Source organism: Stegodyphus dumicola, chromosome 12 (assembly GCF_044657685.1).
Source record: "Stegodyphus dumicola isolate Sdum_Otavi_A_Nest chromosome 12, ASM4465768v1".
Taxonomy (NCBI): domain Eukaryota; kingdom Metazoa; phylum Arthropoda; class Arachnida; order Araneae; family Eresidae; genus Stegodyphus; species Stegodyphus dumicola.
In genome coordinates this window covers 72,697,751-72,713,208 of record NC_140779.1, presented here as the reverse complement: position 1 = coordinate 72,713,208, position 15,458 = coordinate 72,697,751, and the positions used below count along the sequence as shown (strand labels likewise).

Genomic DNA, 15,458 nt, shown 5'->3' with positions numbered 1-15,458 from the left:
GCGTATTATTGTTTGCCGTTATTATCGCTAAAATAAAAGGCCAAATTTAAAAACCGTCTTAATATGTAAATTCATGTATATCTTAGAAAATTTTGAATAAAAAAAATTTTTTTTGTAGGTGTGTCTAGAAATTCATCTACTTTAATAGGATGTTACAAATTTTATAGGTTATAAATACACAAATGTTTTTGAAAAATTTATAAAAATATTTAAAAATGCATAGGATTAAGCCTGAATTTCAAATTCTGGAAGAAGGAATCAAGTAAGTTTATTAAAAAGAGATTAATAATTATATATCAAATTCATTTAGCACCGAAGAGCTATTCATGCGATTTTTACGAAACTTGGCAGTTTAACATAATTTGAGTCATAGAATCGAAACGCAGAAAAAAATTGGCATGTCATTTCAGAAAAATTCTGATTTTGTGTCGAAATACCTATATTAGAATGACTCTTGTATATAAATCTAATGCATGTCCTAAGTCGTGCTTTCAAGACATGAAAAAGTTGAATTTCGTCAATCGGCTCAGTAGAACAGACGATATAGAACTGTTCCCCCCTTTATTTGTGGAGTGTACATATGACATATGTATTTATCACTTTATATGTAGCCTTTGTTTTGCTCATTTGCATTCACCAGCTGTAAAAATGTAAATTTTCCGCCTGTAGTTTTTTTCATGTTATTCTCAAATCTGTAAAGATAGAGCAGTACCAGTACCTAAGAGCTGTCAAGATCCAAAGAAACTGCAAATGCGCTAAGTAATCAAATCATATATTTAAAATACAAAACATAGCAAGATTTTATTCAAAGTTCAAGTTAGCTGAATATTAGCTTATTTGATGTTCAAGATTATCTCTGGGGTGATGCTGTGCTCATATGGCGACTCTATGTAATAATTGGTAACAGAATGATTTGTTTAGGTTGTGTGTTAACTCATTCCATATAGGACTAAAAGTAAATTTATTATATTATAAATAGATTAGAAGCTCTATTGTTCATACAGTATGGCAATTAACAATTAATATTGAATGCACAGGTAAGATAATTGTAAGTACTCATTATGTGAGGATCTTGTGAGCTGAGAGTCTTGTCCAGAGTTATAGAGCATTCAGAGTTCTTGCCTTGTCTAACAGTTTATGGACGGAATTAAGTCATGCCCTCTTAATTTTTCTGTTTTATTTTACATCCTCTTATTGGTTATAGTCGAAATATCAGGAGAAACAGGATAATTTTTTGTCACCCTCTCTGAAATTGAGAGGCTTTGGTGACGAATAATATAGTTCAGATTGCGTAAATCCATTGACATTGGCTGTGAGTTGATTTTTGAAATACCAAGTGGTGTCACAACTAAACGAATTATTGTTTATGCAGTGTGGAGACCTGCGTTTGCACTTCGTAATATCTCCAACACACACATGAATTTATCTTTGTGGTCCGTCATATCTCAATTCAAAAATATGTACTTTCCTTTTTACTTCCTTGTAAAAAGGAAGTATTGTAATCGAGAAAAACTTCAGGCATCTACACTCATTTCCATAAATTAAGGATAATTCGGAGTCATGCGGAAATCGAACTCTAAAATAAACATATCGCCTGTAAAATCACTACACACATCTTCAAGAACCATATGCAAATTTCAGGAAGTGACCAGATGACACCGATGGTACGTCACAATGACGAGAGTGTAAGAGAGTGATATATAAGGAATACAGGCAAAGAAGTAAAATTTTTCGCAGCCGCTTTATAAGCATTTCAGTGCAATAACCGAATAGTTATGACCCAAAGGACTCATTTGGATGATATTTTACAAAGTAGAATTATCGGCCATCTGGAATGTGGGTGTACCCAACTGGAAGTATCAGACGAACTTTGAATTGCCCAGAGTGTCATCTCCAGGCTTTGGCAACGATTCCAAGATGATGGTAATGTGAGTAGACGTTACAGCACAGGTCGCCCCAGAGTTACAATGCCGAATGAGGACCAGTATTTGGCAGTTACTGCCAAAAGAAACAGGCGGAGCACAACCTCAGACCTGTCTCGTCAGCTCTCTTCAGCCATTGATACGACAATTTCAAGGCAGACCATGTACAGACGCTTAGGCCAGATTGGTCTATATGCTCGTAGACCTGTCAGATGCGTTTCACTTACTGCAACTCACTGTCGCCTGCAGTAGAGAGCTTGCATTGTGGACACTGCAACAGTGGGCTTGTGTGATGTTTTCCGATGAGTCCAGGTTTAGCTTGCAGTCTGAATCTCGCCGGACTTTCATATAGAGAGCTCCAGGTACCTGTTACCACCAAGAAAACATCATTGAACGACACCGTTACGGAGGTGCAGGAGTGCTCTTTTGGGGTGGAATTATTCTGGGTTCCAGAACTAGCCAGCATGTTCAAATTGGAATCATGACAAGCCAAATCTATCGGGACGTCATTCTGGAACAAAATGTACGTTTGTTTTGGGGCGCCATGGTCGCACAATTTGTGTTTATGGATGACAACGCCCGTCCTCACCTGTAAACATCGTAAGCAAATGCCTTCAATCGGAGGATATCACACGTATGAACTGGCCAGCATTCTCATCGGACTTGAATCCAGTAGAGCACGTGTGGAACATGCTTGGCCTACGAGTTGCAGCCTGTCAACCTCCTCCTACATGTCTACCAGAACTTTGGAGAGCATTGCTTTTTGAGTGGTGTAATATCCCCCAAGATCAGATCAATAATTTGGTACTCAGCATGCCTAGGCGTTGTACAGACTGTATTGCATCGTCTGGGAGACATACAATGTATTAACAATCATTCCAACCATGTAATCTTGGTTTTTTGAAAATAGTTTTTTTTTTTGTAATTTGCTCCAGGGAGAAAAAATCGCTAATTTTTTAATAATATCAAACATATAGCATCTTTTTTGCTCTTTACCTTTTGTTTAATAAATAAGCTTTACAAATAAGTCAAATTTGTTTTGCTTCTCTTTTTTTGCCTGATTTTGCATTATCCTTAATTTATGGACATGAGTGTATTTCAACGAAAATATCCATTTTGACTGCTATCGAATGCAATTTAATGATTTTTTGCGTTACATCTGTATGTAAGCACAGAATGAAGAACTCTTTTCCCCCCAAAAAATTGTAAAAACTGATTTAAAATGAATTCTGAAGAGAACTTTTCATGGCATCTGTGCGTACGTATCTCTCCTAACTCAAAGAGAGTAGCCTCTGAATGTAGAAATTTTGTATATAGACTTGCTATAACGTGTAGATGTGCACCTTGTATTTTGGTTGCATTCAGCTACACCAAAAGTATATATATATATACTCTTTGAATTTTGAATACATGTATTTATACACCACAAACACTTTGAAATTTTTTGAATACATATATATATGAAATACTAAACTTTTTGAATACATATATTTATACATCAAAAGTATTTTGAATACATATATATATGAAATACTAAACTTTTTGAATACATATATTTATACATCAAAAGTATATAAATATATGTATATATACGCTTTAAATACATATTTTTCATGGTTTTAGATACGTGCACTTAAATTTACATATGTTCTTAAATTTAATTGATGATTTAAATATTGTAAATTAGTTCGCAGCAATAATTATTTTTCTGCAATTAAAATTTCATGATTAAAATTTAATTCTTGTGAAACAATTTTGTATCTATATGCTGTTATCTACCTATATCTATATCTATCTATACATATATGTGTCCACACTGTTACTTGGCTCAGGATCTGTTTCTTTATTCTTGTTTGTAAATTGTGCATTTTTTGCTTTAAAAATGATTAAGTAATGTTCTTATCTTCTGGATAAGGTTTTTATGCCTTTAGTAAATCTGCATGCAATATTTTTAGAATTATCAACGATTTAAAAGTTGTTTAATTGCCGCTAAGCCTAATTATTTTACCATGGCGGCCATGTTTGCATACATTTGAAACCGCAGAATAGTGGATTTGTTGCCAGTCTTGAGATTTTTGCCTGACATGAAGTGAAAACTGAATTAATTGAATGAGAAATACTGAATCGTCTGTAAAAAAACTGTTTTTTTCCTTTGTTTGTTTAATTTCTATTCATTTTAAATTTATTATAGTATTTGAATAGAACATGTGGCAACAAAATTTTGTGCATTCTGAGTTAAAAAATGAATGAAGCGAAATGCTGTTAAGTGAACCTAGGGCCAGAATGCCGCTATGGTAAACAAATATAATGAATTTTAAATAATGCATTTGTTCTATTGTGGCTTATGCGCTATCGGCGAAGTAAATTTAATTCAATCTGATAAGTTTAAAGGAAATGCAAGAAAAAATGTGTGTAATTTAATATTCCGAACAAGGAAGTCATGTGGTGTACACATCAAATTTTTTACTTTGTTGTTCATTTTAATATAGAAAGTCTTAAGTTTAAAGAATATCTCAATTTATAGGTATGAAAGTTGATATGTATGAAGCCTATGCATTTTTAAAAAGCCTGGTTATTAAAATAATGTCTACATAGCAGCCAACTTTTCCAGTTTTCGGCTCATCTCCTGTTAGATACCAGATCTCCTAGTTTTTTATTTATAGCTTTTAATAGAGTTTTCAGCAATAAAAATCAAGTAATTAAATCGTGCAACCTAGTGATCTTCAGCATAATTTTTCTCATTAAATTTTACTATATCTGAATTGTTTTAATCTACTGTAGACAGTCTAGAACTTTATTTAATTCAACCACATGTTTATTAGTAAATATTTGTATTTCGTTTGAATCAATATGTAGAGTCACTAGAGTTTTGGCATGGCAGTGACTGCATGGTTAAATTCATATCAATAATAATTAGGTCTATTTCGGATTGACAAACATGAAAAAATAGTTTCTTCACCGTGATTCGAACTTCGGATCTTCCAATTGCTTGCCAGATGTGCTTCCAAATACCCCATAAAGGGCACGAGGGGTTTTGGACTTCGTTGCCAGATACTGGTGGTTATTTTATAAATACTATTTACTAATACTGTATATTACTAATTTTATTCACACAGTAGTATTTATTTTCATTATTACCTTTTTTTAACCTGCTTTAAAAGTATTCTGATGAATTGAAGTTTTAAAGTTTCTGAAGTTTTTCAGAGTGTAAAAATTAGATTGAAATTAACCTAACATTATAAAAGTTAGAATATGTAAATTATATATTTTACATCAGAGTTGTGATGTAAATAGTTGAATAAACTGAATCATGCATTATAAAGCAAATCTAAGTTTATTTTGAACTCCTTTAAAATGTTATTGCTGCATAGTGCGAAAACTTTTCGAAACTCTTGTTTCTTGGCAGGTCCTCTAGGTTTTTATACTTCAAGGTTGGCAGCTTTGTATCTAAGTAAATCCCAATTTTTAATGCATATTCCATTATAATATTAATTTTGAATTTGTAGTTAATTTTGGAATTATGTGACAAGAATATGTTGGTTGACTTTGTTGGGTTTGTTATATTCCTTGAAATCATGAAACAATTTTGTGTCGATAGGCAGAGAGAGAGTTCATGGAAATGGCACTTGTAAAGATTTCCTGGCTTTAAATAGGAAGAAAGTAAAGATATGGAGAATAAATTCCTATTAATAAATTTAAATTCTAGCATTTTGTAAAGTTAATAATTCAGTTGTGCTTGCATGTAACATTATGGTAGAATTAGTGTTGGAAATCAGTTTTTTATGGGTTTCGTAAACAAAATAGTGTATTTTTCATAATCACGTAAAACTTGTTTTGAAAGCAATTTCTTGTGGTGGCTGTATATATATATATATTTTGAGTTCATTAATTAAAAATATCCTGTGTTTTATCTTTACAGTGGTTTTTCATTACACTAATGTCCCAGTGGTCATATGAATTAAGATCAGTATACAGTGGTGGCCAAAATTGTGGACACTTTTGGAAAATTTTATGTTTTTGAACTTTGTATGCTTATAGAAAACGTTACATTTCACAAAATGCAAACTTGTATATATAATTTTAAAGAGAATTTATTACTGAATTCAATACAAAACACAAAATTCAATTATTTGCAATACAAAAAAAGTTAAACAATAATAGTTAACGATATACATTGGATATTGATGATTGCAGTGAGTTATCAGTACTTAGTAAGGTACCCTTTATTTTTGATTACAGCTTCACATCGACATTTCATTGAGCTGACAAGAGTTTTAAGCTCTCCTTTCGTTATTACATGATGCCAGGAAACAATTATAGCCTCAATTAGTTCCCTTTTATTTGATGAGAACCTCATTCGGACAAGAGTTTTCAAACGGTGCCACAAATTTTCGATAGGATTGAGGTCAGGACTATTTCCAGGCCATGACAACAATTTAATGCTCTTTGTACGAAACCACTCTTTCGATATTTTGGCCATGTGGCAAGGAGCAGAATCCTGCTGAAAATTAAACGAAACATTGTTGGGAAAGAGATCTCTGATGGAAGGTAGAAATTTTGGTTCTAGAATAGTGTCAATGTATTTTCTGGCATTCAGAGTCTCATCGATGACATGAAGGCGACCAATACCATCTGCTGACATGCATGACCAAATCATAACACTAACTGGGTTCTTCACAGTTGCTTGAATGCGGTCAGGATGTAGCTGTTCTCCTATTCTTCGTCTTACATATTTTCGCCCATCACTATCGAATAACGACATCTTAGTTTCATCACTCCATATAACTTGTGACCACTGATCGTCTGTCCAATTAATGTGTTCCTTTGCCTACTGTAGTCTTTTTTTTCGTTACTGAAAATTAAGATAAGGCTTTTTTCGTTGCTGAAAATTAAGATAAGGCTTTTTTCGTGCAATTCTACCTCTCAGTCCAACATCTGTTAAGGCCCCACCAGCGGCCGAGCGGTAACATCGCTGAACACTGGTAGTTCGGTCCGAGGTTCGAATCCCGCAAACGGATGGGCTGCATGGGCATTTTCGTGGTTTTCCCCATGTGTAACGTGTATACGAGCCAGTTTCCCTTTGAAAGTCTTCCACGAAGGTATCCCTCCCTTAAGGCAGATAGCCTTGAAGTGCTTTGCCATAATCCAATAAAATAAAATTAAAAAAAAAAAAACTCAACATCTGTTCTTCTCCTGATTGTTCTTGAACTGACAGAAACACCAGCATCATTCAGATCACTTCTGATAGCCGCTGATGACATTTTTCTATCTTGGAGACAGATTCTTCTGTCATCAATAGATGTGGTGCAGATGTAGTCCAGATGTAGTCACTGAACCCCCACCTGTCTTGAAATTTCAGGATAGGAAAGACCACTTTCTCGTAACACAATAATATTACATCTCTTTCTAGGTGTCCAATCTACTCTTTTATTTGATGTCATTTCTTCTTGACTAAATATTAAAAATTTTTACAAAAATTCTTACTTTTAATTGCAGTGTATAAGAAACAGGTCCTCCTTTTACAGAACAAAGCAAAATAATGAATTGTTTCAAGTGTAAACATGATGTCAGCTTCTACTGGCAGTTACTAACATTTCATTGGTTCTCAGAAAAAGAACAGTGATTGGCCAGGAAAGCTAGGCATTATAAACCACTTCATAACTGTGTTTTTCATTTATATTAAATAATGATATAACTTTTTTGTATTGCAAATAATTGAATTTTGTGATTTGTATTGAATTGAGTAATAAATTCTCTTTAAAATAATATATTTGCGAAACGTAACATTTTCTATAAGCATACAAAGTTCAAAAACATAAAAATTTCCAAAATTTTGGCCACTACTTTATATCCATATTCAAATAATCTAACTATCCTTAATAGTAACATTTTCTTTCTAATTTTAAAAATGTTAGTTTTATATTTAGTAAATCTTGATTAAAAAATTAAGGTATGATTATGCAATTCATGTGCAAATAATTCAAATTTGAAAAGTATGAGAGCAGAATTGTAAACAGAAATTGAATATGATCTATGATTTGCAGAAGTCGTGATCCTGGGATGTGTGTGGAATGACAATCTAAATTCTATCATCATGTTATAAATATAAACTATTTTCAAGTGCCCTACTTTTAATTTTAATTTTTTTTTTTTTATTGCCTTGAAATTGTTCATTTTACTTCTTACTTCTTTTTTAATGAATGGCTTTTGATGAGCTGTAGGAAACTGTCTTTTCAGTATTGTATGTATTAAAAATCTAAAGTGATTCAAATAATTGTTTCATATGAAATCTGTAGGTTAAAAAAGATCACAACGTGCTGCCTACCTTCTAATGGGGAGCAACTTCTAATAGGAACAGACAGTGGCAACATCTATTCTCTGGATGTCAAGTCATTTGAAATGACTGATCATATAATCTATCAAGAGGTAGTGATACAGAAGTATGTATATTTATCTAAATATATATATGTTTTTGGTATTGTCTTAGACATGCTTTATAAATTAATCTGTATAAAACTGTTTGTCAGTTTTGATTTAGATTTTTCAATTTCTGCAGTAAAATTTGAGGAAAAAAATTTCATTAATTTTTCAGAAATATTAACTTTTAATTAGGCATATTCATTATGCAAATTTTCATGTATATTGAAAATGCAACACCAAGGAGTGGCCAGAAAATGATGAACCTCGGCAAACTGACGGAAACGAACAATAAGTGATCTTTATTTTGAAATGATATTCTGTAATACAGATTGAGAAAAGCATCAGCTCATTAGGTTGTAGGACCACCTTGGACGGTGATATACGAAGCAGCACATCGAGGTACAGATAGTCAATGAGATTATGGATGGTGTTCTGAGGAATGTCTGTCCATACCCTGTGAACCATTTGCCACATTTAGTCTTCTGAATGTGGCAGAGTCTGTAATTTGCATCTAGTCACATCCCAAATATGTTCTATTAGTGAGTGATCAGGAGAAAACAGTGGCCAGGGAAGAATCTGTACACCTTTCAGAGCACGTTGGCTGATGCCACCAGTGCGTGGTCATGCATTATCCTGCTGATAAAGGACATTTGGTATTCTCTGAAAGTAGGGGAGTGTCACCGGGTCAGCACATCATCCATGTATCATTGGGCCATCATAGTGCTCTGAATATGAACTATAGGTGACTTGGAATCAGACACAATTGTGTTACAAAATATGATGCTGCGTTGTGCAGTGAGGCATTCCACAATTGCTACTGGATTGTGCCTTTCTCCATATCGATGCCACAGTTGTACACAGAAACTATCATTGGAGAAAAAGAAATGTGACTCATCTGAGAACACGATCCTATGCCATCACATTTGCTCAAGCCCGGCACCATTGCAGACATTGGCATCTATGATGTAGGGTCAATGGCAGTCTTAATGGACGCCATGAGTGCAGGCCACTAGCTACCAGTCTACGGCAAATGGTTCTGGTCGATATAGGAACATCTAGGATGTTTTGAACATGCTCTGGAAAGAAGGTAGAAGTGGCTTGTGGATGTGCCACTGCTTGCCGGCTGATGCGTTGATTCATGCGTAGTAACGTGACTGTGTGCAGCGGCATCACTTAAACTTTGCTACATTTCCTTGTTCCAACCATCATCGTCACAGCTGGTGCAGTTTGTTCACGTCCAGGTGTGTGTATCAGCTGAGATCTGCTGTATGAACCAACCTATCCTTCTAGGTTCGATCACCATGCCCCACATAAAATTGTCTGCTGGAACTGCCGCTTTTGATGATGGCATGGTGTTCTCTGCTATTACTCATGTCCTCTGAGATAAGAACAAATTTTATACAGTGATTTCCGTAGCAGAAATACTTTCATGTAAATTGAACATTTTGTATGTTCCTTCCCTTATATCTTCAACATGCACTCTAGAGCTGCACATTTCGCATCATTTGCATAACTCCCTGACATGCGTTTACCCTGAAATTTGCATAATTGGGCCACTCCTTCTTGGTGTTGCAATGTTGGATAGTGTACTGCCAAACAGAAGTCATTCATATTAAATTAAGGAAATATTTGTGTGCATGCAATTGGTGAAAAGGTGAACAGCTATGACTTGAACAAATTTTTTTTAGGGGGGGAGGGGAATAAATGGCATCAGTTTATGATAAAGTATCAATTTTTTCCCCTGCTGCATTGTTATTTTGAACAGCTAGTTTAAATGATTTATTTGTAAATCTTGAATTTCTGAAGATTATATTAAGACTGCCAAGTTTTATCCTGGATGTCAATGTAAAATTGTTTCCTTATCCTTTGGTAATTCAAGAAAACATTTGAATTGACCAGTTATTAGCACTTCTGATTTGGCTAAAAATAATTTTGTTCTTGCTTGCATATAGTAAAGCTTTTAAACAAGGTTATCAGTTCATGTTTGTTTCTTTTAAAACAGGGATTCTCAGCCAGGGAAATTTCATAGTTCCAAATGGGGATGTGGTGTCTGCCTTTATTTTCTTGTTAAAAATGTAATGTAAAAAAACAACTTTTCTTGAAGTGGTGATATTGATCAAAATTTCCTATACTTGTTTAATTTATAAAGTACATTAAAAACAACATAAATTTATATTAAAGTATGTAATATTTTTCAAATATTGGAAAGCTGGGCTTGATTGTCTAGCAATAGTGAAAGACGTTACTTGGAGCAAAAAAAAAAAGGTTGAGAACTGCTGTTCTAGAAGTTTAATAGATATTAGTTTACGTATGTATTAGTGTTATTTTTTCATATAATATATTTCATGTTTTCCAGTGTTCCTGATGATTATAAATTAAATCCTGGCTCTGTCGAAGCGATTGCGGAACATCCTTTAAACTCGGATAAAATAATTATTGGTTATAATAGAGGTGTAATGGTTCTGTGGGATAATAAGACTTTAAATCCTGAGAAAACTTACATTGGCAGCCAAGTAAGATTTTAATAAATTCTCTTTTAAATTTTGAGGAAATTTGTATGTCTTAAGTTAGAAAATTAACATTATATTAGTTTCATTAAATTATTATTTAATATTTAAAAATTTGATTTTCTGTTAAAAGTAATTTTACTATATTCTGTGACTTCAACTATTTTGATTATAAACTTAAATGTGTAAAACTATTTCGGAAAATCACCTGTGTAAGTAAACTTTATGTATATTAAAAAATTGAAGTTGTTTATCCTGTCTGGTGCCTGTTTTTGTAACTAATTGTTGGGATCTTATGATTGCAGTGAATGTTCTTACCTGTAACAACTAAGGAGGTTGAAACTAGCCTGACCATTCGTTTCCAGTTTTTAATGAAATTTCTTAATTTCATCATTCTGCAATTTATATATCCTAAGCTAGTGTTTGTGTGTAATATGCTGTGATGTCTGTTCTGGAGATTACATTTAGTGCTTGTATTTATTTATGAATTTTATTTTAAAATTTTCTACATGTATTTAAATTTTTATGACTAAAGGATCAGATTTTAATCAAAATTTTATGCTATATTAATCCCAGCTGAATATTTTCCATTCCGAATACAGTAAAGATGGAAACAGGATTATGTGCTTTCCTTGATACAGATTTTGCCTGAACATTGTAATTCATTTCATATATTACTTTTCAATAATTTCTTTGAAAAAGCTTATGGGTTAAATTAATATATCAGATGGCATACATGATAAATTTTCTCTGAGTTTTTAAACCAGTTTTTAGTTTACCATATAAACTTATTTTATCGAGTGAATAAGCTTCTTAATTAGCTATTGAAATTGCTTTGTTTTAATATATAAAATATGAAGTGAATTTTGTTGTATATTTTATCTAAATTTAGATATGCATTGCTGTTTTTTCCAATTCATTTTTATATAAATTTTTTAGCAACTGGAATCTGTATCATGGCATCGTAGTGGGACTAAATTTATGAGTTCACATAATGATGGCAGTTACGTTATTTGGAGCTCTACTGATTCGACAAAGGCAGAAGAGTCTCCAGCACCACCATATGGTATTTGTACTTCATTTAAGTCTTAAAAATTTGACTTTACTGAAATAAAATATTAAAAATTCTGTTTTATTATAGGACCATTCCCTTGCAAACCCATAACAAAAGTTTTGTGGCGAGCTGTAAAAGGCGGGTATGTAATTATTTTTTGTTTTGTATCCTTAGTAAAATAACTATGGTAAATTGTGTTAAGCAAGAAATGGAATTGATTATAAAATTGTATACTTGGGGATTTTTAATTTCGATGAGCATTAAGAGAAATTAAAAACAATATATTTTTAAGCAAACAATAACATCCTTGCCCACAAAAAAATTGGACTTTTTGAGAGACTTGAATTTTTTAAAGCATGATAATCATTGGGAAAGCTTAATAAAGTTTGAACTGTTCTTAAAATGTGTTGGTACCTAGAATTGTTTCATTTTTCGTTCGTCATTTCATCTGGTAACTCTGGTTTCAATATTGGTTTAAGGGTATTGTTATAAATGTAAAGATATAAAAACTCTTAAAACAATTCAAATTCTAAAAGGAAGCTAGTTTTATAAACCTACAAGGAAAATTTACTTTTATATTTATCTTTAAAGCTAACTGGTAACTTGAAGTATCTACAGAGACTAATGACCTAAACTTGGTGAGGAAAAATTTTAAATCTTCAGCTTTCTGAGAATATTATTCAGGATAATATGTAGAACTTTTCAGTCGATGCTGTAGCTGTTTTTTATTGTAAATATGTATAGATATTTAAGTATTAGTCTGCTTTTTAAAATTTTTACATTTTTATAATTCTAGACTATGTAAAAAAATAAAATAAATCTGTGATAAAATAGATTTCGGATTTTTTCTTACTTATATAATTTTGTACATTATATGGTAACCTTTTTTATGTGTAAATGAAATTGTTTAATGAAGCAATTCTGTGTGAAACAGGTTTAGTATGTTGACAAAGTTGCCAGAAATATTAATGACTTTTGGAAAATTTAGGAAGTTGGGGAAATTAAAATTAGTCGAGGGAAATATTAACTTAAAAAAAAAATCCTTTACTGATATCATAAAAGCATCTTTTAAATAGAGCACACACACTTAATAGTTGCCATTCTGGGTAAGTGAAAATATAGCAAATAAACTTCTCCAAAAGTATTTTACCCACTTTGTATTTATGATTTTTTTATCAACCTCCACTTTTTCCAGTAATAAGCTGTTCTTCCGTTTTCTCCTGTCTTTAGAAATGTAATTTCATTCTAAAAATGACATGTAGTTAAGACTGTGCATTAAATTGGGCATTTAAATAACTTCATTAATTAGTGCATCTGTCAGTCCTTAGCATTTCTAAGCTATTTTATTTTGAAAACTATACTTTTATAAAAATCTTTTGCACAATGAATATTCTTCCATTGTTATTTCTCATTAAAACTCATATTTTTGATGATTTACATGCAGTTTCCTGTATTAAATTGTTTCATAATTAAAATGCTAGATTAATTTTTATTATTATTGTTTTTCAGCTTAATTAATCAGTTGCTTATACTTAGTTTGATAATTGGTTTATTAAATTTAGTCAAGAAAATAATTCCACTTAGGCTGCTATCACATGTCGGTTTGTTTCCAAAGAACAACTGTTTGGAACAATTTTTCTGCTTTGTCACAACAGCCAATCACCACAGCTCGCTTTGGGGTTAACACAGGGGAAACTGGTTCTCCATTACAAACAAGCTAACAGCATTCGGTGCTGATAGCTAATTGGTTGAAAACAAATAACTTGCAACTTTTTTCAAAAGGAAGGAAAAAGTCGCACGTCTTTCTTTCAATAGTAAAACAGGCAGAAAAATTGTCCGAAGCAGTTGTTCATGTGAAACAAACGCCGTGTGATATGGGCTTTAGTCATGAAAATCTAAAGAAATTAGAAATTGAATTTCTCTGAGAGTTATATGGATAGTACTTTTCTGTATCTTCTTGAACTGAATTATAGTTTTACTAAAGCTAGCTGAAAATATCAAATAGAATGTATAAAGTTCTCTAGAAAATGTTTATTCTGGCTCACAGGAAAATATTTTTTTAAAGTTTATTGCAACTTCAAACTTTAAAATATTTCAGACTTGTCAGTATAAATATAAACGTCATGTCATGAATGAGTCAAGTGTATATGTATTTGATCACCAAAGAATTTAATTGAAAATCATTCAATACAGAGGCTGTTCATATATTTTTTAGATGACTTTGCTGTGCTATACAAAAACATCACTAATTTTTTAACCGCAACCATATTTTTGAAAGAGTAAATTATCGTCTGCTGTTTAAAACTTGTTTTCAATCTAAATGGCACTTTTAAAGAAGCAGTGGACAGAATGCTGTGTCTTGTGCTCTTTCTGAAAAAAATTATTCGTATTTAGTAGTTAAAAAATGGTGTGACAATCATGATTTTTTGGCATCTAAAGCAATGATAAATAATATTATTAGTAAGAAACTAAAAAAAGTCAGAGTTTGCCTTCAAGGAGAAAAATTGTTCAAGTTACATATCTAAGGAAAAAACTAAATATTTCAAATGTTGCAAAGCTAAGAACTTTAATGTTAAAAGACAATCGGTGAAGTTAATGGAGAGTTGCATAATCATTAAAACGGTTAGTGTCAACTGTAAACGAAGTGATGAATGCTGATTGGAATCTTAAAAGGCCAAAAAAGCATAATGTGCATTTTGAAATGAGTTTCTAGATAAGGAGATGTCAGTTATTCACAAAATTTTAATATTTTAACGAACTATGTACAGCACCTTCAACAGAACTTTTATTCGTGTTCTCTGTCCTTGTGCTAGTGTCTTGCACAATTCTTATATTAGTGGTTTCACTAGATCGTATCGCTGCTCAGTGTGGCATAAAATATCCCAAATTTGTATCATTATTTGGATATTCTTCAACAATTCCTTCTAATGTCTGGTTTTCAATTATTTTTGTATTCCTGGAAAATCTTCAGAGTTTACTTAAATCATTGTGAAGGTTCGTGAATTGATTCTTTGCTACCTTAAAAGACTGTATTTCCAGATTAAATCAGCTTCATATCTACCATTTTTAAACTGTAAATTTCTTTCAAACTTGTCTATTATTATTTCTCAATCAGTATTAGTATAATCATCAGAATGATCAATTTCTACTTTTTCTGACTCTCCAAAACCTCTTAAATCTTTCAACACAAGTGTTTATCATTGCTGTTAAATTTTCAGAACAATTTTTATTCATTTTATTTATCTCGATTCCTGCAGCCACCCAACCAAACACAGAACTGACTGCATACAATCCTTCAGATATTTTAATTCTTTCTCAGATATTTTAATATTTCCTTCAGATATTTTAATTCTTTCTCAGTAAACTACATTCCAGAAATCATCCTCGTTGATTAACCCTTTCGCGACGGCTCACCTTTGTTTAAGACTCGTGCGGGACGGGGATCGAAGGCAGTCACCGTACAGGACAGTGGTTTTGCATCGCTAAGCCTAATTTTATAAAAGGAATCTGGGAAAAAAAAAAAAAATCACTTCTAGCATTTTTGGTATCATTTTA

The 15,458-nt window shown here is 32.2% G+C and overlaps 1 protein-coding gene across 2 annotated transcripts in view; it reads left to right on the top strand.

Annotated features, from left to right (window-relative positions):
• Positions 1-15,458, top strand: part of LOC118198911 (lethal(2) giant larvae protein homolog 1-like) — a 115,307-nt gene that overhangs the window by 29,915 nt on the left and 69,934 nt on the right. For both annotated transcript variants that reach the window (XM_085806566.1, XM_085806565.1), the window contains exons 6-9: positions 8,219-8,362; positions 10,699-10,855; positions 11,789-11,915; positions 11,991-12,045. In XM_085806566.1, the coding sequence (XP_085662692.1) occupies positions 8,219-8,362; positions 10,699-10,855; positions 11,789-11,915; positions 11,991-12,045 (483 nt within the window). The remainder of the gene's footprint in view (positions 1-8,218; positions 8,363-10,698; positions 10,856-11,788; positions 11,916-11,990; positions 12,046-15,458) is intronic.